General features: G+C 37.4%; 1 protein-coding gene across 7 annotated transcripts in view; it reads left to right on the top strand.

The window, feature by feature from the left end:
• The window catches only part of LOC149251263 (translation initiation factor), a 169602-nt gene extending 148331 nt beyond the window's left edge, over positions 1-21271 (top strand). For 5 of the 7 annotated variants that reach the window (XM_089459319.1, XM_089459322.1, XM_089459318.1 and 2 more), the window contains 2 exons: positions 20327-20459; positions 20638-21271. In XM_089459319.1, the coding sequence (XP_089315445.1) occupies positions 20327-20459; positions 20638-20657 (153 nt within the window). In that variant the 3' untranslated portion in view covers positions 20658-21271. The remainder of the gene's footprint in view (positions 1-20326; positions 20460-20637) is intronic. The other 2 variants (XR_016266856.1, XM_089459323.1) reach the window with 2 other exon arrangements.
• The last annotated feature ends 6122 nt before the right edge of the window (positions 21272-27393 follow it).

A 27393-nucleotide genomic window follows, 5' to 3' on the forward strand; every position in this document is an offset into this window, starting at 1 on the left:
GAGATGCATTACAAACATTTCTTGTTACCAGATACATAGAGAGGTGGTAGGCTAAGTATGACAGGATATAACTAAAATTAGTTAGACACTAAAAGACCAAAAATTATATAGGATATAAACTGCAAATGAAATATAACAAAAATAGTAGGTAAACCACGTCTAAAAGAGACGCAAACTTGCCAGCCAGTTGGAGTAACAGAACAAACAAGAACAATTGCTGTCAAAGTTGGATAAGGTTCTTCCCAACCTGCATTATTAACTAGCATTTCATTGTCTCCAAAAACCATCCCTATCCATACATATGAGACTTCATTGTACCAAAGCGATTCCAGAAATATCTGGAACTAAGATGATAAACGATGACCTGTAGTCTGTAATATAGTCGTAATGGAGTACACACTCATCACAATACAGATTCCCAACCAATATAGGAGGAAAGCTACAGCGGTGTTTGATAAAATGTGCTATCTCTTTCATGTGTCTACTGTAACAAACACAGAAAAGAAAAGCCACACATTAAAAATAAAGACAAGGTTTGTTCTGTTCACAAAACTCCATGTACAGTGCAGATAAGAAGACCAAAAAATATCAAAAATCCAAACTCCATTTATTTTAGCTTAGATGTAAGTTGTACAGTTTGTGAATTAAAAGCACATTATAAGAACAAAAGAAGGTAAATCCTACAGTAGAATTGACAGATTTTTTTTCTAGCATGCCAAAGGGTTTAGGAAAAATAAAGATCAATAAAATCCTCCATGAAAGAAACGGTAATATTATTTGTAGAATAGAAAATGACTGTAGTTGGGTTATTCAAATGATTTAGTTCAACTTACAATCAGAAGCAAACGAGAAACTGATCCTGAAGGTATGCCACTTTCACCCTGATGAGATGATACAGCTATACACTGGAAAGTAGGCCTCATCTCCTTGAATATTTCATGCATCTCCAGTTGCAAAGTGAACATTGAGGGTTCAAGAGTTGGCTGCTATTGAACTTAATGATTGCTTGAGAATTGACATTCAATCTCACTAAATAGATAATGAGAAGTAAAAGAAAACTGTGCAAAACCATGTCTCCTAGTTTGATTTAATAGATTTTTTTTAATTCTACTAACTTTTTAATCAAGATATCAAGTCTTATTTGTATTTGAATTTCACTATTTTATCATTTATTTAAATTTTAATCCTAATATGCCAACAAAATTGCAGACATATTTGTGATGGCACCTCCAAAGTCAACAGCAGAAAGATGGAAATATGTGGAGAAATTGGATGGGCCTCATGGGAGGCATTTGAAATGCAAGCTATGTAATGATGAGTTTGTTGGATCTTTAACTATAGTGATGGACCACTTACTTTCTGTCACTAGTGGAAAACGAGGTGGTGTTGATGGTTGCAAGAATGTGTCTGCAGAGCTTAAGGTGACACTTCAGAAAGATTATGAAAATATGAAAAAGGCTAAGCAAGTGAATGAAAACAAAAGACAACGTGTTCAAACAGAAATTACAATGAATCACAACTCATTTTCCTCACTTTCTTCAAGCATGGTTGGTCTTGGGAGTTCATGTCAGTCAAAGATCGCTAAATCAAGTGGGACAACTACATTAAATTCTCTTTGGAAGCCCATGCAGAAACAAGAAGTTGATGATGCTATAGTTGATATGTTCTTTGAATATGCAATTCCATTAAATGTGGCAAGAAGCCCTTACTTCATCAATGCGTGTGAGATGTGGCAAATTTTGGTGAAGGATATGTCCCGCCTAGTTTTGAGACTTTAAGGACCACTCTTTTGAAGAGGTCAAAAGAAAGAGTCACAAACAGATTGCAGAAGATCAAAGACTCTTGGAAGGAAATAGGGTGCACACTTTTATCAGATAGTTGGTCGGATATAAATCATAGACATCTAATTAATGTGTTGGTTTATTGCCCTGAGGGGTACTTTTTTTGAAGGTAGTTGATGCATGAGGGCATATGAAGACCTTTGAATTTATTTTCAAGATTTTAGAGAAAACTATTCTTGAGGTTGGAGAAGAAAATGTGGTCCAAGTTATAACTGATAGTGCTTCAAATTGTGTAGGAGTAGGAAAGATGATCATGGATAAATACAAAAAAATATATTGGACACCTTATGTTGCTCATTGCCTTCATTTATTGTTACTTGACTTGGCAAAGTTTCCATGGATTAATGAGACAGTTCGGAAGGGGAAACAAATTTCTCACTTCATATTTAACCGTCAACTCACATTGAGCTTGTACATGAGTAAAGCATCTAGAGAGCTACTCAGGCCTTGTGACACCAGGTTTGCCACATATTACATAACTATCAAAAGACTAGTTGAAGAAAAAGGAAGTATAAGAGGTGTTTTTTGCAACAATGAGTGGGAAAAGTCTCCTCTTTCAAAGGAAGCTAAAGGAAAGGAGGTGGAACAGGGGATTTTAGGAAATGCTTTTTGGGACAATGCTAAGAAAGTCTTAAAACTATGTGAACCAATTGTTGATATGCTTCACATGGTTGATAGTGATACCCCTTCCATGGGTTTTGTTTATGAGTGCATGGATCGTGCTAAAAAAGCCTTAGCAAAATATTTTAATAATGAGGAAAATGAGTACATTGCAATATGGGAGGTGATTGATGAAAGATGGAAGATGTTGCATAGCTCTTTAGATGCAACAACTTGTTATTTGGATCTTAGACTCTTTGGGATAGAAAGAACAAATGATGTAGAAGTCATCAATGGCCTTTATGATGCAATTGAACTGTTGGTTCCTAATCTAGAAGAATTTAGGAGAATTAGAGAGCAGCTCCGAGCATACAGGTTGGAAGAGGGAATATTTGCAAGGACTAATGCAGTACAAGATAGGCCCAATATCCCTCCAGGGAGATGGTGGCAGTTTTATGGATCAGAGACCCCTGAATTGCAACGTTTTGCAATTCGTATTTTGAGTGATGGATCAAGTGCCTTTGCTTGTGAAAGGAACTGGAGTAGCTTTAACCATATTCGATCCAAGAAAAGAAACAAATTATTGTCTACAAGGTTGGAAGACCTTGTTTATGTTCGTAGTAATTTGAAGTTGGCCTTGAGTAGTGTCGCCAAAGATGCATCTAGTTCCTCTTAGCCATGGTTTGTTGATGATCCAGTGCCAAAAGAAGATGATATTAGCATTGATGGTGACTCACTAGATGAGCCAAATAACTTTGATGATCACCATTCTAGTGGCTTTACTAGGCCATCTGCTCATGATGATTTAGAGCTTTTTGATGTTACAAGTAGGCCATAAGTATAGATTATCAATGTTTTTGAATTTCCTAGAACAATTTTATGGATTATAACTACTTGACATTATGACTTCCTTATGATATTAGCATTGATGGTGACTCACTAGATGAGCCAAATGATGGAATTCCATGTATTGATGACTTTGATGACATTATCATCCATGTCACAGGATTTGCCGAATTTGAACCTTGGGGTTTGAAATTCAGCGAACCTTAAAAAAAAATTGAAATTCGTTCAGGTTCGCCGAACCTAAACGAATTTGAACCCCATTCAAACACGAACCTGAAGGCGAATTTTAATGAATTTGAAATTTTTTTGTTGGAGGTTTGAGCTTAGGGTTCATAGGTTTTAATTAATGGTTTACGAGAAAAACCATGGGTGTACAATGGTTTATGGCAAGGCTGTTCTCGCCAAAATTTTTCCTTTATAAACCATGCTGCTCTAAGGATTTGGAATAAGTTGTGAATCGATGATCGAGTAGTGAGCCTGTGCAGTGATGTGAATTGTGATTTCTGAGTGCGTTTGTATTGCCTAGGCCGTGAGGAGATCGGTGTGAAGTTTATACAGTGAACTTGTCGAGGAGATTGTGCTTGTTGAGTTGTTGAAGGCTAAGACTTGAGTGACGAGTCTGTGAGTCACGACCGTAGAGTGTGTGCATGTTGCAAACTTGCAGCCTGTGTTTCGCGCTTGTTGAGGACGAAGTCATGAAGGTGCTGTCAACTGAGTAGCGAGCTTGCTGAGGCATTGTGTGACGATTTGGCTTGGTGTGAGCTTGCTTACTCACTAGAAAGTCGCTGATTGCGTCTACCCTGTGAGGTGCTGTAGCTTGTAGCCTTGGCCCTCAAGCCTATGCTGCTGTGCATTGTGCAAACTCTGGGCAGCCGGGCCCAAGACTGTCAAGTGCTGAATGCTGACTGGTCAAGGACGTTCGACAATGTTATTTGGTCAGCCGCCAACGTGAATCGTGATCATTTCTCATCCAAGCAGCGGGCTCGAGAACTTTCCCAACACAGGTTAGTTCCAACTTGCAAGTTATAAACCACTGTCCAGTTTCCACTACTTAGCCTCTCACCCAACCACTGATGATTTTTGTTCTGTGATACGTTACATTTGCAGATTCTTTTAGACAATGTTCCAACCAGTAATTTTGGCAAGTATTAGTATGGCACTATTAGTATGACAATAAGGCAAAATAGAGACAAAAGAGCATTACTAGAAATAGATTTAGTTCAAAATACATTTAACATTCACATAACATGCATTAAATTTTGCATTTAAAGGGTGAGAATCAAGAAAACAATGTAATGGAAAATTGCACCAGTTGGCAGTTGCGACTCAAAGTTTCACAAATTCGGCCTCTTATTCTTAATCATTGGGTTTCAGCTCTTTATGACGCTCTTATGCTTTGGTTTCGACTTACTGAAACTATTCATCTTGGTCTATTATCTGTATTTTTGGCCTATTAATGCATCAGTAGAACCCCTCCTCTGAATGTGCGATCTTGATAGTAAACCCTTTTATCTAGATTATGTATTATGGAGTGACAATATGTCAATAAACATCATCGTAAAATAAAGTTGTTTCCAATTTTTTTTTAATATAAATTCTAATTTGTGTATAGACAAATTTTAAATCTTCCTCCTATATTTTTTTCACAAACTAGTCAATATTTTTATTATAAAAGGCTCTAGCAAAATTTGAGAGATGCATTACAAAAATTTCTTGTTACCAAATACATAGAGAGGTGGTAAACTAAGTATGACACAAAAGAACTAAAATTAGTTAGACACTAAAAGACCAAAAATTATATAGAGTATAAACTACAAATGACAGATAACAAAAATAGTAGGCAAACCACGTCTACAAGAGAAGCAAAATTGCCAGCCAGTTGGAGTAATAGAATAGACAAGAACAACTGTTGTCAAAGTTGGATAAGGTTCTTCCCAACTTGCATTATTAACTAGCATTTCATTGTCTCCAAAAACCATCCCTATGCATATGTATGAGACTTCATTGTACCAAAACGATTCCAGAAATAACTGAAACTAAGATGATAAACGATGACCTGCAGGCTATAATATAGTCGTAATGGAGTACACACTCATCACAATACAGATTCCCAACCAATATAGGAGGAAAGCTACAATTGTGTTTGATAAAATGCGCTATGCCTCTTGCATTTGTCTACTGTAGCAAGCACAAAAAAGAAAAGCCACACATTAAAAATAAAGACAAGGTTGGTTCGGTTCACAGAACTCCATGTACAGTACAGATAAGAAGACCAAAAAATATAAAAAATCCAAACTCCATTTATTTTAACTTAGATGTAAGTTGTACAGTTTGTGAATTAAAAGCACATTATAAGAACAAAAAAAGGTAACTCCTACAGTAGAATCAACAAATTTTTTTTCTAGCATGCCAAAGGGTTTAAGCAAAATAAAGATCAATAAAAGCATCCATGAAGGAAAGGGTAATATTATTTGTAGAATAAAAAATAACTTTAGTTGGGTTATTTGAAGGATTTAGTTCAACTTACAATCAAAAGCAAACCAATAATTGAGCCTGAAGGTATGTCACTTTCCCCCAGATTAGATGATACAACTATACATTGGAAAATAAGCCTTATCACCTTGAATATTTCATGCATCTCCATTTGCAAAGTGAACATTGAGGGTTCAAGAGTTGGTTGCTATTGATCTTAATGATTGCTTGAGAATTGACGTTCAATCTCACTAAATAGAGAATGAGAAGTAAAAGAAAATTGTGCAAACCCATGTATCCTAGTTTGATTTAATAGATTTTTTGAATTCTTCTTACTGTTTAATCAAGATATCAAGTTTTATTTGTATTTGAATTTCACTATTTTATCATTTATTCAAATTTTAATCCTAATATGCCAACAAAAATGCAGACATATTTGTCATGGCACCTCCAAAGTCAACAGTAGAAGGATGGAAATATGTGGAGAAATTGGATGGGCCTCATGGGAGGCGTTTGAAATACAAGCTATGTAATGATGAGTTTGTTGGATCTTTAACTAGAGTGATGGACCACTTACTTTTTGTCACTAATGGAAAAGGAGGTGGTGTTGATGGTTGCAAGAATGTGTCTGCAGAGCTGTTAATTTTAGGAATGTTCTATGCTAGAGAAATTTATTTAAATTTTCACAGTTAGCAATCACATAAGCATTAAGATAAATTGCAGATAGAACATAAATATAAATCGCAGAAGACAAGCCAAGACAAGAGGACACAAGATGTGGCGCGGGCTAGGGACAAACCCCACAATGTGTGGGGAAACCCTTTGATCAAATCTTCTTTTATCTTCAAAGTTCAGCAGAGAAAGAAAGACAGAGATAGTACATTTACAACAGAAGTCAACACTTTGACTTGTCTAGATCTAAGCATAGATCATCTTCTATAACAATGAGATCAGTTGAAGACATTCTGCTTCAACTGATACCTATCATCGTGCTGCATCTGGTCCTCTAGTTGCACCACTTCATACTGCACCATGCTGCTGCCCATGTCCATGATCTTATCCATCATAATGCTGCTCAAACTAATGTGCATCATCATCATGCTGCTGCCCCTGCTAATGTGCATCATCATGATTATCATGCTGCCCTTGCATCATGCTGCATCATCATTGAGATCCTCACTGTTGCTTCTTTATCATATCCATGAGATCTACCTGAAACTTTGATCTCCATTACTGTACTTTAACTGGAACCTTATTCCGATACAGTGAGGGTTCTGGGCTTCTTTTCATCATATATGTACAGGGACTATTGAGAGATAAGTCCACTAAGATCGTGGTAACGTTCCTTCTTATGCTGGGATTGTCTCTAGGATCATGATACCCTTCGAGAGACCTCAAGTTACAGTTCACACTGAGGTTTCTTATTACAGTACTTATACTTAACCACAAGTGCTTGAGCCATCGTACTTATCACCGATACTGCTATAATGATACCATCTAGATCTTCTCCATGACTGGTATGCCGATACTGTCGTATGCTGGGAGAGAATGCCCAAACTACAACCATTCTTTGTTGCCATTCTTTATGCGAGAATGTCAAGACTCCAGCGCACTGTGGTGACACCATCCAATGCACCTTGAGGTTGTGACTGCACCTTAAACTCGTGACTGTGGCTCCTGCGGCTTCCCTCCTTATGACTGCGGCTCAGTGCAGTGCGTATATATTCATGATAGCGTGATAGGACCTTCGTATAGGGCATCTGGACAGCGTATTATATAGCGTATATGACTGTGTGGTAAGGTATGACAGCGTATATATATATCCACGCTGTGTTCCTTCCCTTACTGCGGCTGACAGCGTATGACTGCGTTCCACATGCTGTGTTCCTTCCCTTATTGCGGCTGTCAGTGTATGACTGCGTTCCACACGTTGTGTTCCTTGCCTTATTACGGCTGTTAGTGTATGACTGCGTTTCACATGCTGTGTTCCTTACCTTATTGCGACTGACAGCGTATGACTGCGTTTCGCACGTTGTGTTCCTTCCTTGCATGTAATGACAGTCTTCACCTCCATGAACAACGTGTGAACAACGTATGACAATGCATCTCCATGACCTGTGTATATCAGCATAGATGCTTTAATGAACAACGTAGATGTTTCCATGACCTATGTATATCTGCGTAGATGTCTTTATGACTGCGGCTATTCTAGGCATCACGTTGACTGCGTTTTACTTCTGGACAGTGTAGTGTAAGTGGCTTCTTGACAGCGTGTTAGGGTCTGTTCTTGACAATGATAAATCTTTAGCTGCGTAGATCAACCTACGACTAGGGCATCATCATAATGCCAGCGTAATACTCTTGGTGTTTCACTCCTTGTCCAAAAACCCAAGACGTGGAGAGGAGGAGATCACTCAAGAATGTGTGTTCAAATGACATCAAATCCTCATCTATTTATACCAAAAACGTATAGGTTGAATAGACATGACGTTTGGGCTTCTAGAGCCTACATAAGAGCTGGTTGGCTTGATAATAATTTAATAATCAAAATAAATTCATATCTCCGTAAATACTTATCGGAATCTGATGATCTTTAGATCAATCCTACACCTCTCGACGAGAGGGATCCAATAAAAATATCAGCTGTCATAAATAAGTTGACCCACATGGAGTTTGGCCCTAGCTGCCAATTTAACACTCCCTCTCAACTAGGGAGAACTCTATCCAGTGATCCATAAGTCCGACTGTACTATCTCTGCCATTAGTGCCCTACAATGCTCTGCCCAACTTTGCTCAGCTCTGCTGGCTCTGCTCAACTCAGCTCTGCTGGCTCTGCTAGCTCTGCTCAGCTCTGCTGGATTTGCTTTGCTCTGCTCAGCTTTGCTCAGCTCAGCTCAACTCTGCTGGCTTTGCTAGGTCTGCTCTGCTTTGCTCAGCTTTGCTTAGCACTGTTGGCTCTGCTAGCTCTGCTCTGCTCAGCTCTGCTGGCTCTGCTAGCTCTGCTCAGCTTTGCTGGCTCTGCTCTGCTCAGCTCTGCTGGCTCTGCTAGCTCTGCTCAGCTTTGCTGGCTCTGCTCAGCTTTGCTGGCTCTGCTCAGCTTTGCTGGCTCTGCTCAGCTTTGCTGGCTTTGCTCAGCTTTGCTGAACTATGAAGAAGAAGAATTGATCGAGAATGTCTCATACCATTCTCCACTGACCCGAAATCAGTCTCAGAGTGCGTACCACTGGTCCCATACCAGTCTCAACCGACCCAAAGTCAGCGTCATAGTGGGTACCACTCCTACCACTGGTCCTAGACCAGTATCGCATTCTCAGAGAGTGTACCACTGGTCCCAGACTAGTCTCAGCCGCCCTGAAGTCACCGTCATAGTATGTACCACTCTCACTGGTCCCAGACCAGTACTGCACTGACACGAAGTCAGTCTCAGAGTATGTACCACTAGTCCCAGACCAGTCTCAACCGACCCGAAGTCAGCGTCATAGTATAGTACAACTCCTACCACTGGTCCTAGACTAGTATCATTGATCCCAGATCAATGGAGGTCATCCTAGCATAGGGAGTACGGTAGATACAACGATGCGTCCATCGGTACTACTATGGTCCCTAACTTCATTTCCCTGCTCATTGATCAGATGAGAGGTACTTCCCATGAGTCCCAGATTGCATGGGTAGGATGCCTCGACAAGAGAACTTAATCAATCTCGTCCTCGCAGGAGAACACATCAATCCTGTTACAATCGCCATGGAGAACACATCAATCCAGGCCTCACAGGAGAACACATCAATCCTGCTACAATCGCCATGGAGAACACATCAATCGAGGCCTCACAGGAGAACACATCAATCCTGCTACAATCGCCATGGAGAACACATCAATCCAGGCCTCACAGGATAACACATCAATCTTGCTACACAGGAGAGCGAATCACGCTGTTCCACAAGAGAGCGAATCATCTTGTCTCACAAGAGAGCGAATCATCTTGTCTCACAAGAGAGCGAATCATCTTGTCCTAGTGCGCACTACTAGGGGAGGGTGAGTCACCCTGTAGTCGTACATTGCTCCAGTAAGAACTGCAAGCCCCCAGAGCTCCCAGAGCTCAATGTATGCAATATGCAGGACCCTTGTACAAGGGTCTCTTGGCGACTCCAAGTCGTTTGGGAAAATCATAGATTTGATCTTTCCCCCGAGGCTTTAGCGACCTGTACATCATCTCAGTGCGATGGAACCTCCTTGCTCATCGTCTTACCATATACTAGATAAGGTAGCATCTGATGTCTATCTGCCGAAGCAATCGTCGATTATGAGATTCCTCAATAATCGAATCCCACCTCTGGTTGTCACAGAGAATCACAGTGGTATTCTTCATGTGTACTCACTGAAGAGTTTCCACAACCAAGCAAATTCATACGAGGTCATACTCGTAGATATGTATCCGGTCTCAGCAGTGCTTATAACAGCCGACTTCTGCTTCCTGCTTAGAAGCAGAATCCAAAGAGGAACAACACTAAGAAGTGCTCCAATGATCCTCCACACTGCCTGCCCACTCAGCATTCGAATAATCATGCAGTTTCATATTTCGGCAGTGTATCTCAATCCATGAGAGATTGTGCCCTTAAGACATCTCAGAAGATTCTTGGCACCAATCCAGTGAGGTTCAACCAAATATGAGCTCCCTGTGCTAACTGCAAAACATATGTCCGGACGGAAGTTCACCAAGAACTTTCCAAACTCTGGTCCGACATCACTACCATATAACTTTCTCGATGTAGTCACAGGCTTGCAGTTTATCATTTCACATCCGGAATCCAACTCCCTCTTACTTCTGCAAATGAGAGGGTCTGCCACTGTCAGAAATAGTTCGTCTGCATAAGGTGCCGATATGAGAGGTCTATCATCCACAACCTTGGGATAATGGTTTGGATTGGTTTCACTCCTAGTGAATCTCAGCTTCATCAAACAACTATCAATCCTCTCATACTACGCCCAGGGTGTTTTGCTTCAAGCCATAGAGGGCTTTCTTCCACTTGTATACATGAGATTCTCGTTTATGAATCTCAAACTCCACGGGTTGTTTCAAACCTGTGGATCTGCTACATGAGGGGAATGGTCCCCTTGTAAGATTTTCCTTAGGTACATCTCAGACATGTACTTTCATGCTCTTTTTGAATTCAGGCTTCCCTATCACCATCTGACCCACAGACCAACGTTGCTATGTGTCAATGGACATGGTACCTAGTGGACTTCCTGTAACTTAATACAACCTTGAACTCAAAAGCATCTTTGAAAATTCTATTTTCAAATACGTACCTTTCCATCGACGAATGCCACCTTAAAAACTTTGACTTCCATTCATGGGGTTCCTTGCTTCATTGAAGAGTCGACCGTGTCCTTGATGACCTGCATCTCTGTCATTCAGACACTCCTTCGTATAAGGGCTGAACTCATAACCAAGACATCTACCTTTCCTTCCACCCTTAGATTCGAACTTCCCAATGAAGTGATCTCTAGGTATGCCATTAGTTCTGCTGCACCATTCTGATAATATGCTCTGCTTCGACTTCACCCTTAAGTGAGTTATGAAGAACCCATTGATACTTTTGTCTTGTCCCAACTGTCTTTGGTGATTGCTCTTTCACTCTTGCTTGGGCATTGTCTTCACCCCAGCTCTGATTCCATGTTAATTTTAGGAATGTTCTATGCTAGAGCAATTTATTTAAATTTTCACAATTAGCAATCACATCAGCATTAAGATAAACTGCAGATAGAACATAAATATAAATTGCAGAAGACAAGCCAAGACAAGAGGACAGAAGTCAACACTTTGACTTGTCTAGATCTAAGCATAGATCAACTTCTATAACAATGAGATCAGTTGAAGACATTCTGCTTCAAATGATACCTATCATCGTGTTGCATCTGGTCCTCTAGTTGCACCACTGCATACTGCACCATGCTGCTGCCCATGTCCATGATCTTATCCATCATAATGCTGCTCAAACTAATGTGCATCATCATCATGCTGCTGCCCCTGCTAATGTGCATCATCATGATTATCATGTCGCCCTTGCATCATGCTGCATCATCACTGAGATCCTCACTGTTTCTTCTTTATCATATTCATGAGATCTATGTGAAAGTTTGATCTCCATTACTGTACTTTCACTGGAACCTTATTCCGATATAGTGAGGGTTCTGGGCTTCTTTTCATCATATATGTACACGGACTATTGAGAGATAAGTCCACTAAGATCATGGTAGCATTCCTTCTTATGCTGGGATTGTCTCTAGGATCATGATACCCTTCAAGAGACCTCAAGTTACAGTGCACACTGAGGTTTCTTATTACAGTACTTATACTTAACCACAAGTGCTTGAGCCATCGTACTTATCACCGATACTGCTATAATGATACCATCTAGATCTTCTCCATGACTAGTATGCCGACACTGTCGTATGCTGGGAGAGAATACTCAAACTACAACCATTTTTTGTTGCCATTCTTTATGCGAGAATGTCAAGACTCCAGCGCACTGCGGTGACACCATCCAATGCACCATGAGGTTGTGACTGCACCTTAAACTCGTGACTGTGGCTCCTGCGGCTTCCCTCCTTATGACTGTGGCTCAGTGCGGTGCGTATATATTCATGACAGCGTGATAGGACCTCCGTATAGGGCATCTGGACAACGTATTATATAGCATATATCACTGCGTGGTAAGGTATGACATCGTATATATATATATATATATATATATATATATATATATATATGTATGTATGTATCCACGTTGTGTTCCTTCCCTTACTGCGACTGACAGCGTATGACTGCATTCCACACGCTGTGTCCCTTCCCTTATTGCTGCTGTCAGTGTTTGACTGCGTTCCACACGCTGTGTTCCTTCCCTTATTGCGGCTGTCAGTGTATGACTGCGTTTCACATGCTGTGTTCCTTCCCTTATTGTGGCTGATAGTGTATGACTGCGTTCCACACATTGTGTTCCTTCCCTGCGTGCAATGACAGTCTTCATCTCCATGAACAACGTATGACAACGCATCTCCATGACCTGTGTATATCAGCGTAGATGCTTTAATGAATAACGTAGATGTTTCCATGACCTATGTATATCTGCGTAGATGTCTTTTATGACTGCGGCTATTCCAGGCATCACGTTGACTGTGTTTTACTTCTGGACAACGTAGTGTAAGTGGCTTCTTGACAGCGTGTTAGGGTCTGTTCTTGACAGTAATAAATCTTTAGCTGCGTAGATCAACCTGCGGGTAGGGCATCATCATAAGGCTAGCGTAATACTCTTGGTGTCTCACTCCTTGTCCAAAAACCCAAGACGTGGAGAGGAGGAGATCACTCAAGAATGTGTGTTCAAATGACATCAAATCCTCATCTATTTATACCAAAAACGTATAGGTTGAATAGACATGATGTTTGGGCTTCTAGAGCCTACATAAGAGCTGGTCGGCTTGATAATAATTTCATAATCAAAATAAATTCATATCTCCATAAATACTTATCGAAATCGGATGATCTTGAGATCAATCCTACACCTCTCGACGCTCCAATAAAAATATCAGCTGCCATAAATAAGTTGACCCACATGGAGTTTGGCCCTAGTTGCCAATTTAACAAGAGCTCAAGAGACACTTTAGAAATATTATGAAAATATGAGAAAGGCTAACCAAGTGAATGAAAACAAAAGACGACGTGTTCAAACATAAATTACAACGCATTTTCCTCACTTTCTTCAAGCATGGTTGGTGTTGGGAGTTCATCTCAGTCAAATATCGGTAAATTAAGTGGAACAACTACATTAAATTCTCTTTGGAAGCCCATGCAGAAACAAGAAGTTGATGATGCTATAGCTAATATGTTCTTTGAATCTGCAATTCCATTTAATGTGGCAAGAAGCCCTTACTCCATCAATGCATGTAAGATGATGGCAGATTTTGGTAAAGGATAGGTCCCTCCTAGTTCTGAGACTTTAAGGACCACTCTTTTGAAGAGGTCAAAATAAAGAGTCACAAACAGATTGTAGAAGATCAAAGATTCTTGGAAGGAAATAGGGTGCACACTTTTATGTTATCAGATGGTTGGTCAAATATGAATCATAGACCTCTAATTAATGTGTTGGTTTATTGCCCTAAAGGGGTACTTTTTTTGAAGGTAGTTGATGCATGGGGGCATAAGAAGACCTCTGAATTTATTTTCAAGATTTTAGAGAAAGTTGTTCTTGAGGATGGAGAAGAAAATGTGGTTCAGGTTATAATTGATAGTGCTTCAAATTGTGTAGGCGCAGGAAAAATGATCATGGCTAAATACAAAAAAATATATTTGACACCTTGTATTGCTAATTGCCTTGACTTATTGTTACATGACTTGGCAAAGTTTCCATGGATTAACGAGACAGTTCGGAAGGGGGAACAAATTTATCACTTTATATTTAACCATCAACTCACATTGAGCTTGTACAGGAGTAAAGCGTCTAGAGAGCTGCTCAGGCCTTGTGACACCAGGTTTGCCACATATTATATTACTATCAAAAGACTAGTTGAAGAAAAATGAAGTATAAGAGGTGTTTTTTGCAACAATGAGTGGGAAAAGTCTCATTTTTCAAAGCTAAAGCAAAGGAGGTGGAACAGGTGATTTTAGGGAAAGCTTTTTGGGACAATGCTCAGAAGGTCTTAAAAATATGTGAAACAATTGTGGATATGCTCTGCATGGTTGATAGTGATCCCCCTTCCATGGGTTTTGTTTATGAGGGCATGGATCGTGCTAGAGAAGCCATTGAAAAATCTTTTAATAATGAGGAAAATGAGTACATTGTAATATGGGAGGTGATTGATGAAAAATGGAAGATGTTGCATAGCCCTTTACATGCAACAACTCGTTATTTGGATTTTAGACTTTTTGGGATAGAAAGAATAGATGTTGCAGAAGTCATGAATGGCCTTTATGATGCAGTTGAATGGTAGATTCCTAATCTAGAAGAAACCAGGAGAATTAGAGAGCATCTCTGAGCATATAGGTTGGAAGAGGGAATATTTGCAGGGATTAGTGCAGTACAAGATAGGCCCAATATTCCTCTAGGGAGATGGTGGCTGTTTTATGGATCAGATACCCCTGAATTGCAACGTTTTTTAATTCATGTTTTGAGCCATGGATCAAGTGCCTTTGCTTGTTAAGGGAACTGGAGTAGCTTTAACCATATTCAGTCCAATAAAAGAAACAAATTATTGTCTACAAGGTTGGAAGAACTTGTTTATGTTCGTAGTAATTTGAAGTTGGCCTTGAGTAGTGTGGCCAAAGATGCATTTAGTTCCTCTCAACCATGGTTTGATGATGATCCAATGCCAAAAGAAGATGATATTAGCATTGATGGTGACTCACTAGATGAGCCAAATAACTTTGATGATCACCATTCTAGTGGCTTTACTAGGCCATCTGATCATGATGATTTAGAGCTTTTTGATGTTACAAGTAGGGCATAAGTATAGATTATCTATGTTTTTGAATTTCCTAGAACAATTTCATGGATTATAACTACTTGACATTATGACTTCCTTATGATATTAGCATTGATGGTGAATCACTAGATGAGCCAAATGATGGAATTCCATGTATTGATGACTTCGATGATATTATGATGACTTTGATGACATTATCATGATCACCAGTCTAGTGGCTTTACTAGGCCATTTTCTCATGATGATTTAGACATTTTTGATGTTACAAGTAAGCCATAAGCATAGGTTATCTATGTTTTTGAATTTCCTAGAACAATTTTATGGATTATAACAAAATGAGTACATTATGACTTCCTTTTTTAAATTTTGAAATTTGAAGATGTTCTACATGAGTTCTTAATATAGTTGTATTGTAATGTGTGTTTATATTTTGATTATGTGGGATTTTCAAAGATTACAAGTATTTGACATTATAGACATTCATTTAAATTTTGAAGACTGAAAATTATGTCATTTTTTTTTTCATTTGCGAACTACTATTGTGTATGTTTACATCTAACTAGATGTTAGAATGATTAAATTATTCATTTATGTTTACTAATCAGAATTTTTACTCGTGTTTATTGATGAATTTTGAATTTTTCATTATTTTATGTCATATATATATATATATATATATATGAAAAATATGTATAGTCGAATTTAATGTTGAACCTCATACAAACTTCATCATAAAACTCAAATTCGAATCGAACTTAATCGTTGTCGAACTTGAATTCGAACCTGAACTGTGTGACATAGATTATCATGATCACTAGTCTAGTGGCTTTACTAGGCCATTTGCTCATGAAGATATAGAGCTTTTTGATGTTACGAGTAGGCCATAAGCATAGATTATCTATGTTTTTGAATTTCCTAGAACAATTTTATGGATTGTAACAAAATGAGTACATTATGACCTCCTTTTTTAAATTTTGAAATTTGAAGATGTTCTACATGAGTTCTTGATATAGTTGTATTGTAATGTGTATGTTTAAATTTTGATTATGTTTAAATTATTTGATTTTTTCAAAGATTACAAGTATTTGACATTATAGACATTCATTTAAATTTTGAAGACTGAAAATTATGTCATTTCTTTTTTCATTTGTGAACTACTATTGTGTATGTTTACATTTAACTAGATGTTATAATGATTAAATTATTCATGTATGTTTACTAATCAGAATTTTTACTCATGTTTTTTGACTGATTTTGAATTTTTTATTATTTTATATCATATATATATATATATATATATATATATATATATATATGAAAAATATGTATAGTCAAATTCAATGCCGAACCTCATACGAACCTCTTCAAAAAACTCAAATTCGAATTGAACTTCATCGTTGTCGAATTTGAATTCGAACCCGAACCGTGCGACATAGCTTGCTATTTAGCATGAGTTTTCCAAGCGGAGAGCTCACCCTTTCTTCGGGGGACTTCGAGTACCACCTTGGAGGAGAACTGGAGGGAATTCAGAGCGTATCTTTCATCTTGCTCAGCCAGTGTGTTTCAAGAGGATGCAAGAAGGGAGTACGCAATAGTTGTTTCAGGGGTCTTCTGGGAAACATTTGCCGTGAGAATTTTGGCATTGGATCTTCAAGGGAACATCAACGCTTTGGAGGAGTTTCATAGCAGGGAATTGCTGCTAGTGTGCAACACGATTTACAGTGATCTTGGCCAGCACAGAGGCTACTTTCTGGGCACAAGTGGGAGCTTGAGAGAGGGATTCGAGAGCTGGAGATTGTTGGTGGAGGACATGGTATTTGGGGGTCGAATTTCTGTGGTCTAAACCAGGCCAAACCCTTTTTGGGTTTTGGCCGAGGAGCTTGAGGCTAACTTTGCAGAATTTTTTGAGCATCGTAGGTGGGTTTTCCATCAGTTCCTTTCCAGCAGAGAGTGCATATTTCTGGGTAGTGCAAAACATCATTGGAGCAGCTGTTTCTAACACATTGGGGTGGCATTTTGTCACCTGGGATTTTTCACGCTTGCCATTGAGGCAAGTTCAGGTGCACTCCTTCCACATATTTGTACCTTGCTCCCAATTGATTAATAAAATGGCTTAGCTGGTTCTTATTTCTGGAGTTTATTTGGGTGTTTGCTGAATGTTTTGAAATTTCTGGTGTTGTATATGCCATTTGATTTGGATATCACTGTTATTCCTAGTTTGGAACATTACAGTGATGACCCAAAAACTTTGATTTTCTTCTCCAACAAATGTACTTCTACTACTTCTGCGATTTTGTATTCTTCTGCTTCCCTTTCTTGAATGTCGAACTTGTGTGAGTGATCTTCCAAATGAATCGAATTGCCCTTATTTATAGCCTCTTCTATGGGTCGAATTACTTTGATGTAGGCCGACTTGATTAGGTGAGGGCCGACTTGGTGTGGAGGTGAAAAATGACTTATTTGACTCAATAAAAATTCTTTTTACATGATTCAAAAGCCCAAGAAGGGTCTCATAAAATGGACAATGACTCTAATGACTCAAGACAAAACCTAGAAGTCCTCAATGGGGACTTTGACCTATAACATGATGACCCAAGCATGAAACCCATGCTTTAATAAGTCATAATAATAATAAAAATAATAATTTCTTTTTCTTTCTTTTGATAAATACATTTCGTTATGACAAATACAATTTATGAAGACTGAACCTAGTTACATTCTTCAATTGTCTTTATACGTTTAGCTGAGAATCTATTTTTATATTTACTCCTAGTCCTAGACTAAGTAATGCAGGAAATACACATTTAGACTTAATTGCGAAATATAAGACCTTCACTTTTTATTTATTTAAATTAAAGTGAATACAAAATATAATTAATTTTCCAAAAATATAATTATTTTTAGAAAATATTTCGAACTACTTCTTGCACATTGACATTGAACCTGTTCAGAAGTTCCTGTTTGAGTTATAATTGTGAACATATTGGTGATCTTTATGAGGGGCCATGCACAAAAATAGTAGATGTAGGTCTTGGACGAGAAAGGAGAGCATAGTGGTGGTGGTGGTGGCGGCGACCTTCATGATTTTTCTTACGATTACAAGATATAATAGCTTTAGTATTCACTAGCATGCTTATGTATTACATTTGGATGGCACTGACGGGGAAAACCACAGCTTTTGATTCATCAGTTGGTTGTTTGACTACCCATATTATTAATATGCATGATCTTTAGACTTTAATTTATAATTCTATTCTTATGTGTTTGTCATTTGATCATTTGATCTTGTTCTGTTTACTCAAGGTTCAGTATGCTTTGTTTCTATAATTTTAAAAATCTCTCACACATGCACACATATATACGTACATACATACTCACATATATATCTCAAACAATTTGCTCAACTTGTTGAAATACTCACATATATATCTCAAACAATTTGCTCAACTGGTTGTCACCAATATTTCAAGGCATTTGGCTTATTTTGTGCCAACATTTATTTGGTTTGAATCTGCCTGGGTGAGGTGCACCGGTCTATGTTGATGGGTTTACTAAGGATGACATCCACAGATGTGGGGAAGCATCCTTGGGCTTGCTCTCAAGTTTTGTTGTTGTTGTTGTTTTTTTGTTAATTAAAGAAAATAGAAGAAGCCCCAAAGGATATCTTGATTGATAGATTCTCATGTGCTAAAAGTTCATGAGGTCTTGGGATAAAATCTCAGAGTCCCTTTGGGTAACTATTTGTTGGGAGTTGGCAAAGTATAGGTGTCCTTACTTGGAATACCAAATACGTTGGCAAATGAGGGATTATATTTAAAAAAATCAATAGGATCTGGCTGGGGTGGTTAGGAGGAGAATTTGTTATCCTCCCTAGCTAGGTCCAAATCTTACTTATGACATGTTTGCCCCTTATGCATCCATTGGTTTGACAAGGTACCAACAGTCTCACTTAAGTGCTTGATAGTGGGATGAGATTTTTCCAAACAATTTTAAGTCCCAATGGTTATGGTTATCTCAGTTGGTGTCACCTGCCTTGGTTGGCATTTGGCTAGTTCTATGTTGTTAGGTGCTTGGTTCGAATCCCCCCATGGGTGAGACACACTAGTCTATGTGGTTACTATGGATTCCATCATATATGGATAAATATGTATGTATATCATGCATGCATATTTATAATGCATATAAAACGCAAACACACATTCTTTTTGAGCAAAACTTCACAGGATCCCCTTGTCTTCCTTGGAATATCCGCATGCAGGTCAGCTCAACTGTTAGCCACAATGACCATTGGTACCCGAGTCTCAACTGGATTTGAACCTTTGAACCTCAATTGCACTAGAACTCCAATTTGAAAACATCTGTTTGAATTGATTGAGCAAACCTATTGTGGATATATATCTATATATATGTTTGTGTGTTTGGGGGTATATGTACCTCATATCTGAAATGCGTATCATGTATCCTTATACGATGTGACTTAGGTGATAAAATGCCAGTCATCATTGTCACAAGGTTTGTCAAAATCAATCTTGAGCAAGAGTGCCTCTTGTGCTTCTTTGCCTCCAGTTAACATAAAAAAATCTGGTGTCTGGGTTTGCCTCCAGCATCTTTGTCCTTAGATATGTGCTGGTCGCAATGCAAAACTGATGCAATCATTTGCAGGGTTCTGACGGCTAAGTAAGGGTGCACTGACGAAAGTACAATGCTTTTCCCCGTCTTTAGGTGATGGCTATCATTAAGTCTTAAAAACTGATGGAAAACTTGAAAGTGCGTATACCTTGAAACTTGAAAGTGCGTGAGAAGACAATAAGAAAACTTAATTTTATGTAGTCGACCTTGGTTTCCTGCAATAATTATGTTGTTAGTATACAAATTAAGCTTCAATTGGAGATCCAATCTAAAATATCAGCTCTGTAAAGTTTCTACGATTGTGTTGTTTATGTATATTAGGTAGATTCCTTGTTTGTGCTTTGGTACATTGTTACTTGAGCTTTGTAAATATTTGAACTCAATGTGGAAAGACATAGTTCCTTATTGGCCATTTTCAGCAAACTGTGTTAGTACATTATAAATTTTGATATTTCTACAGGATCTCAAAATGCAGTCAGTCATTGGCATCACACCAAAGACTCAAAGACAACCTAAAAGAGGTGAAATGCTGCTCTCAGTCCATGGCTCTCCCCTTGGAATTTATTGCGAGGATAAGATGGACACAATTAGCGGTACTCCCGCAGCCTCTCTCTGGTCTCGACTCTTTAAAATACCAAATTATATTTGATAGGCAGATGTATCTGAAAGTACCATTTTTTACTTTTACTGTAATTTTGATACTAATGTCGAATTTTTTGGCTCAGGTCGTTATTAACTCAAATTCACTTGAAATATTTGTGCATGTTGCAGAGTCCGACAAGGAGTCCTAGTGTTAATGGTACATTATTTAAGAAAGTTCTTTTCTTCTCTGCTCATCAAGTATATTTTGCGACCACTGATCTTGATATCATCGTTGCGGCTCACATACGGATCACTTTTACCCTCAATATTTACGCCATGTCAAATGGACATTAAATGACAAGTGTACACATATAGAAGGTAAACAATGTTTGGATTTATCCTATTTTACAACGCTGTATAGCAAACGTGAATTATTATATCCAGTCGTGTTTGAATAGAGTTGATTTCACGTACTGGGATGAACAATTTTTTTGTACAATGAAGGATGCGGCTCAAATAATATGGTGTGGTCTTATCTCCGAACAAATCACCTAAGCTATTGCTGCAAGCCATCTTTGCCAGGAACCTTCCATCTTGTTTCTGGTATATTTGTGGCACTGAGCAATCTGGTCACACTCATAGTTTTCAACAGAGTTATGTTTGAAATGCTAGCTAGGATAAAACTCAGAGTTTTGCATATAACTCAAAGTTTAGTTTGCATACAAGTCAAAGTTTTGCATCATACATAATAAGTACTTTTCTTAAATCACTGAAGTGTAGGATCTTAACGAAAATTATGAGTGATTTCAATTGGGTCGTCAAAGTTTAGTTTGCATACACGTCAAAGTTTTGCATCATACATAATAAGTACTTTTCTTAAGTCACTGAAGTGTAGGATATTAACGAAAATTATGAATGATTTCAATTGGGTCGTCACATTGTTAATTTAGTAATAGAAATTGAATAATGAGGAAATGTTTAACATGCTTTTTTTGGTTTATTCATTATACATTCATTGTACTAAAGCTTTTAAAATTAGAAATATTTTTGTTGGTTTTGTAATGAATTAACGTTAGTGAAATTATTGAATATTTTTATTTTTATTCTGATACTAATGATGACGTTACCATTAATGATAAGTTAATTTGTGTCCCATGAAGATTGGAAAACTTCAGGGTTACCATTAATGATAAGTTAATTTGTGTCCCATGAAGATTGGAAAACTTCAGGGTTACCATTAATGATAAGTTAATTTGTGTCCCATGAAGATTGGAAAACTTCAGGGATTTCTAGTGTTCAAAATTATGACTTTTTTCTTTAATGGATTGTTTGATTTCTCTTTGCAAATTTGCAAATTTTGACTTTTCTCAATTCCATTTTTCATTTGCTTCATTATCCATATTTTCTTTTTGCAAAAAAAAAGGAAGCAAAATTGTAAGTTAAAGTAATTTGAAAGAGTACAACTTTGTTTAGAGATGCTTGAATTATTACCATGCATCATTCATCTTACAATAAATTAGATATCTAAAAGTCTAATTGAAATTAAAAAAAGATACAAAAATGTAAAAAATGATCCCACCCAATTCATTTCAAATGCATCAAATGCTTGAATGATAACTCTTGTTCTTGGCATGGTACATTTAATTAGATATTTTTTGATAATTTTGAGCCTCTGCTATTATTATCTTATACTTAAAAACATGTAAACTACACCACTTTTTTAACACAACCAATGCATACATCATTCTGCCATAATATATACATTACTAAAACTTAAGGTGCCATCTTCCCTAACAGTTGGATCACCCCAACCATCCATGTTGAACACACCTCCTATGTGGTAGTCTTGCTCATATAGGGAATTCAAATCTGTAAAATGGATCTATGTTTCTTCTATACATGCATGAACAAATGAAAATAGGGCTTTAGATCCTCTCTACACTTAATTGTTTATTTCAAAATTATATAACCTCTTGTATCTTAAATCAAGTATTGACCTAACAACATTTTGTATCTTCAATTCCTTCTAGATTTGCAAGTTCAAGTTTTGGGTAAATATTGAATGATCCACATACATTTGCCAATATTCCCTTTGGAGGATTTTATCATATGTCCCACCTTTTACAATTAGTAAAAATTAGGCTTTAAATCTAGGTTTTCTATCAAAGTAGATGGAATATTTACATGATTTTGTGGTTCCATGGTAGTATTTAAAACTTTAAAAGTGTCAAATCATTTTAGAACTTTGGCCTTATATTATATGTTGTCCTTTCATTATGTGACAAAGATTAAACTCATAAGAATGTTTAAAGATACATATGTTTTTTTTTTCTTCAGAATGTGAACCTAGCTAAAGGGAGAATAATTAAAGCTTCAACCACTTGATGTAACAACTATGCATTCTAGTCATTGACACATTGCAATAATTGCTTGAATCTCTTCATGTAATTTTAGCATTATTTGGTTATTTTTGATAACTTTTCATGCTTATTTTACCAAGAGAAGATATCTACCTCTTAGCCCGAAGGAAAGGTAAGAGTAAGGTTGTTGAAACCAGGCCAGCCCAAATTTATACTCACTTAAGAGTGTTTTTTTTAGGCTCAAAGCCATTACAACAATAATCATCAAGGCATCAAAGCTCATCATGTTTCTAGTGGGGATTTGAACTTAGGTGGGGAGGATCATAATTGCTCTGCCCAACCATTCGAGATAATCCCAATTGTCAAATGATTTTCCATGCTTATGCACCTTTCTACCTTCTTTTTTGTGTGCGAGCTTTGCCTTTCTAAAACCTTCCATTGAGGATTTTGCATTGCCACAATGCATATTATTTTTATATCCATTGTTTTATTAATTGGTGAACATGGTTGGCTTTTCCACTTTGGAACTTTATCCAATCATCCCACTACTTTGACCTCGGTTTTAATTTTCTCTACAATCATTTATCTCTACCATAGCTTCTTATCATTTTTTAAGAGCTTCTTTATAGATATTAATTTTAATATGGATTTTTAACCTTATTTGAATACAATCTATGATATAAACTCTTATACTAGGATACCTATATTCATCTCTTTTATATATATGTTTGATGGACTTCAAGAGAGCCATATCCTTTCCATTGAGCCCTTATTGCCACATTATCATGTCTAGCAACTTTTTTGTCTTCATTATCGACTGAATAAATAGAGATGCTTAATTTATTCAAATTTAAAAGATATATTTTTGGGCACTGCAACCCAATCATATATGTCCATAAACCAAGGGCTTCTAAGTCCCTAAAAGTGTTGTTTCATGCCCTAAAGGAACAAGGTCAGTTGATTACATCATCTCCTAGAAGTTCTCCACAGGAAACTACTCAGAACTGGTCAAAACTGGACCATACAGACTGCTTAGTGCTAAGGGTGAGATGCATCTCACCTATTACACACGGGGGGTGCGATGCATACTGAAAAGTCCTTCTATAGGGTGCGATGGACGAGAGTAGACAAATGGCGGAGGCAGTTTGCTAAGTGGATGATCTTGGAATCTTCCAGAAACTTCCCCAGGACACTTGTCTCTCTGAATTCGCCCAGGGATGAGTAAGAGATCATCAATCTCCAAGTGGAATCAAGAACTATCAGAGAGAAGACACTAATCAAAATCCCAGAAGCTGACTCACCTCCCTGCAATCATCTATATATGGATCCCTCATCCCAGAGATCCAGGAGGCTGGAATTTTGTATCTTGTAAGGAAGAGCTGTTGGTTTCTTGGTGGAATATCATAGTGTTGGGTGATCTAAGCTTTTCATGAGGTGAAGAAGGGCTTTCATGCTGGGAGGATGACGCCGGGTCAGAACAATTGGTTGTAATCCTCTTTTCTATTCTTGATATTAATAAAGCTATTCAAGTTTTCCTCCACATTCTTGTATGTCTGATGATATATGCATTTGTGTGGTCAGTATATATCTGGTCCTATATTGTTTATGATTATAGATCTCTGTTCTTCGATAGTATTATGCTGCTTTGATTCCACAGGTGCTCTTTGAAGCTGGGTAGACGAAGGCAAAGCGGCAATGATCTGTCTGAAGGGAGAGGAACCAAGCAAGGAACTAAGCACAAGACTGAGGTTGGTGTCCTTTGTTCCCCTCTTATCTACTTCTCGTAAAGGAAAGCGAAAGTAGTTTTAGTTTGTTTGTTTCTAAGATAGCTACTAGTCTTAATGGGACTAGCAGCTCCGAGTGGACACTAGATTTCCCGATAACAATATTTTACTTACCACCTACATAATTGAAACTCACAAATTTCCAAGTAAACAAGTGAAACATGCAAATTCAAACTATTTGACATTGTTAATTGTGAAATCCCAATCTACATAACTCTTCGTGGTGGGGTTGCTACTTTTGCACAAACAAACCATGAGATCATCATCTATAGAACCATGTCTTAGACACTTCCCAAGATAAAATTTAAAATTATGAAAATAAAGTGGGATCAAATTTTGGATCTTGACCATTTATATACTAGCGACTGAGCTAGTTATTGAGGAAAATAACACCTTTCAACTATCTTCACCCTCTTCTATTTAAATAATGGTCATTCATCCTTAAGTCATTACCACATGCTACATAATAAAGTTGTGAATCAATTTTTTGTTGCATTACTTTAATCCAAGACTCCAAAGGCCTTAGCTCTTCATCCAAAACATTTCTTTGCTTGAAATTATTGCTATAAGATTGTCTATAGATTGGGTAGCCTTACTAGTCACTTGTTTATATTTACTATTGGTATATTGCTAAATGTGATGGCCTTGAAAGAGCTATATATTAGGTAGTCTTACTAGTGACTTGTTTATATTTACTAGCTTAGCTTAATATATTGCAAAAGTTGATGACCTTCAAAGAGATTTCTTTATAGTTAAGGCTCGGTCTTATAAGCTAAAACCTGGTCTCGCTAAAGCAATATAAAATGATGTATGGTCTTGGTTGTTAAAAAAGGTCTTGGTTGGTCATCCCTTGGCTTGAAGGTAAGGTTGTTGGATTTCCTTGGCTTGATAAGGTTTAGGTTACAATTACCTTAAGATGTAAGCCCGACTCAAATAAAGGTAGGCTAATGTTCTATATTAGAAGGTAATCTTTGTGTTATGCTTACCTTGACAAAAAAGGGTTGGCCATTCTTGATACATAATACCTTGAATGAAGGTTTTGATACATTTATTGTATCTTATAATTGTTATCTTGGGTTTTATCTCTATGTTGGTATGTGAGAAGTACTTTGTAACCTAAACACTGATTTCAAAAGAGATGCAAAACTAAATGAATTAACACAGTGAAAACATAATCAAAGTGATTTGTGAATAATGATCATAAATAGGTTGAAACACTCAAATATAAACACAACAAACTTAACGAGATCGTAAACCAAAGAACAAACCCAAAAGAGAATGCACAAAGATTAGAGGCTAAAGTCTAATAATGCCTAATAGAGTCCACTAAAGTAATTACGTTATACTCTTAACTCATGTGTTGCCTTGTACAATGGCCAAACTTGATATAGTCAAACTAGGGAAAAATGTAATGATATAGTCAAACTAGGCCAAACTTGATTATCTAAAGGGTGTCTATGTTTCTCTATAAGTCTCCCCATTGCCTAGCAAAATGGCCAAATGAGAGAAACAAAGTGGTATAGTCAAACTAGGTCAAACTTCATAATAAAAAAGTTTCAGATTTGACCTTTAGTTTATTTTATTTTATTTTCTTATATTATTAACGAGTATTTTTCTTTTTAACATTTAATACCTTTTAGATTCTTTTTGACTTCTTTCTTTATGTCAATCTTTTCATTAATTATTGAGAACATTTTAATCTTGATTGTTGAATTTTTGATATCTAACCTTGCATCTCTCACCTATTTATCTCTCAATGCATGATCATATTTCGTATCTCTGTCCTGAGGATGAGCCACACTTGTGTTAGAAAATCAGAAAGACAGTGAAGATTTTCTTGATTTTGATAATTACTTGTGATGTATCTTATTATTACAATTCTTTATATCTTCTTTCTTTAGTTCATCAAGTAATTACCAAAAGCAACAACACATAAAGTAATAGACACCAGATGTAGGGACATGCCAGGGAAAAACCCCCCTCGAGGGGAAAACCCAATCAAGATAATTCTTCCTTTCAATGGTATTGTTTGAGACTCTTCACCCTAGACCAAGACCAAATCTTCACTCCACACCAAGTCATCCTCCCAAAATTTCGAGCTCTTTTCAACAACTTTGACTATACAACAACTTACGACAACTAGCAGCGTCCGGCTTGGCTTACGACAACTTACTTTCACTCGGAAGACTTCGATCTCCCCATCCAGGACACAAAACAGAGAGAGAGAGACCAAAATTTCAGTTTTGCTTGTGTCCTTAGACTTCCCCAAACTTGCATTCACTTCGGCTTCCCATCAACAGACTTCACACCTTTTTCCCAACTACAAGAGAACTTTGCACTTCTTCCCAACAACAATGATTTTTGCACTTCTTCCCAGCTATAAGAGAATTCAAACTTGTGAGAGAATGGTGCTCCAAATGAATTCGATGTGCTTCCTTTTATAGGTTTCTTGTGGGGTCGAATAGGGTCCTAAGGCTGACTTGATCTTCTTCTAGGCTAACATGGTGTGGAGGTTACATAATTCAGATTTGTCTCAATACTTAACCTTTTTACATGATCCAAAAGTCCAAGAAGGGTCTCTTTAAATGTAAAATAACTCTATAGGCTCATAATAAATCCTAAAAGTCCTCAATGGGGACCTTTGACTAAAACATGGTGACCCAAACATGAAACCCATGCTTTAATAAGTTACAATAATAATAATGAAAATTATTTTCTTTATTCTTTTGACAAGTACATTACATGATGACTCAAGTACATTATTGAAGACTGAACATAGTTACATTTTCTAACGCTCCCTC

This window comes from Pinus tabuliformis, chromosome 7 (genome assembly GCF_031772625.1).
Source record: "Pinus tabuliformis cultivar Carrire ecotype Pingquan chromosome 7, CPIR1, whole genome shotgun sequence".
In the NCBI taxonomy this organism is placed as follows: domain Eukaryota; kingdom Viridiplantae; phylum Streptophyta; class Pinopsida; order Pinales; family Pinaceae; genus Pinus; species Pinus tabuliformis.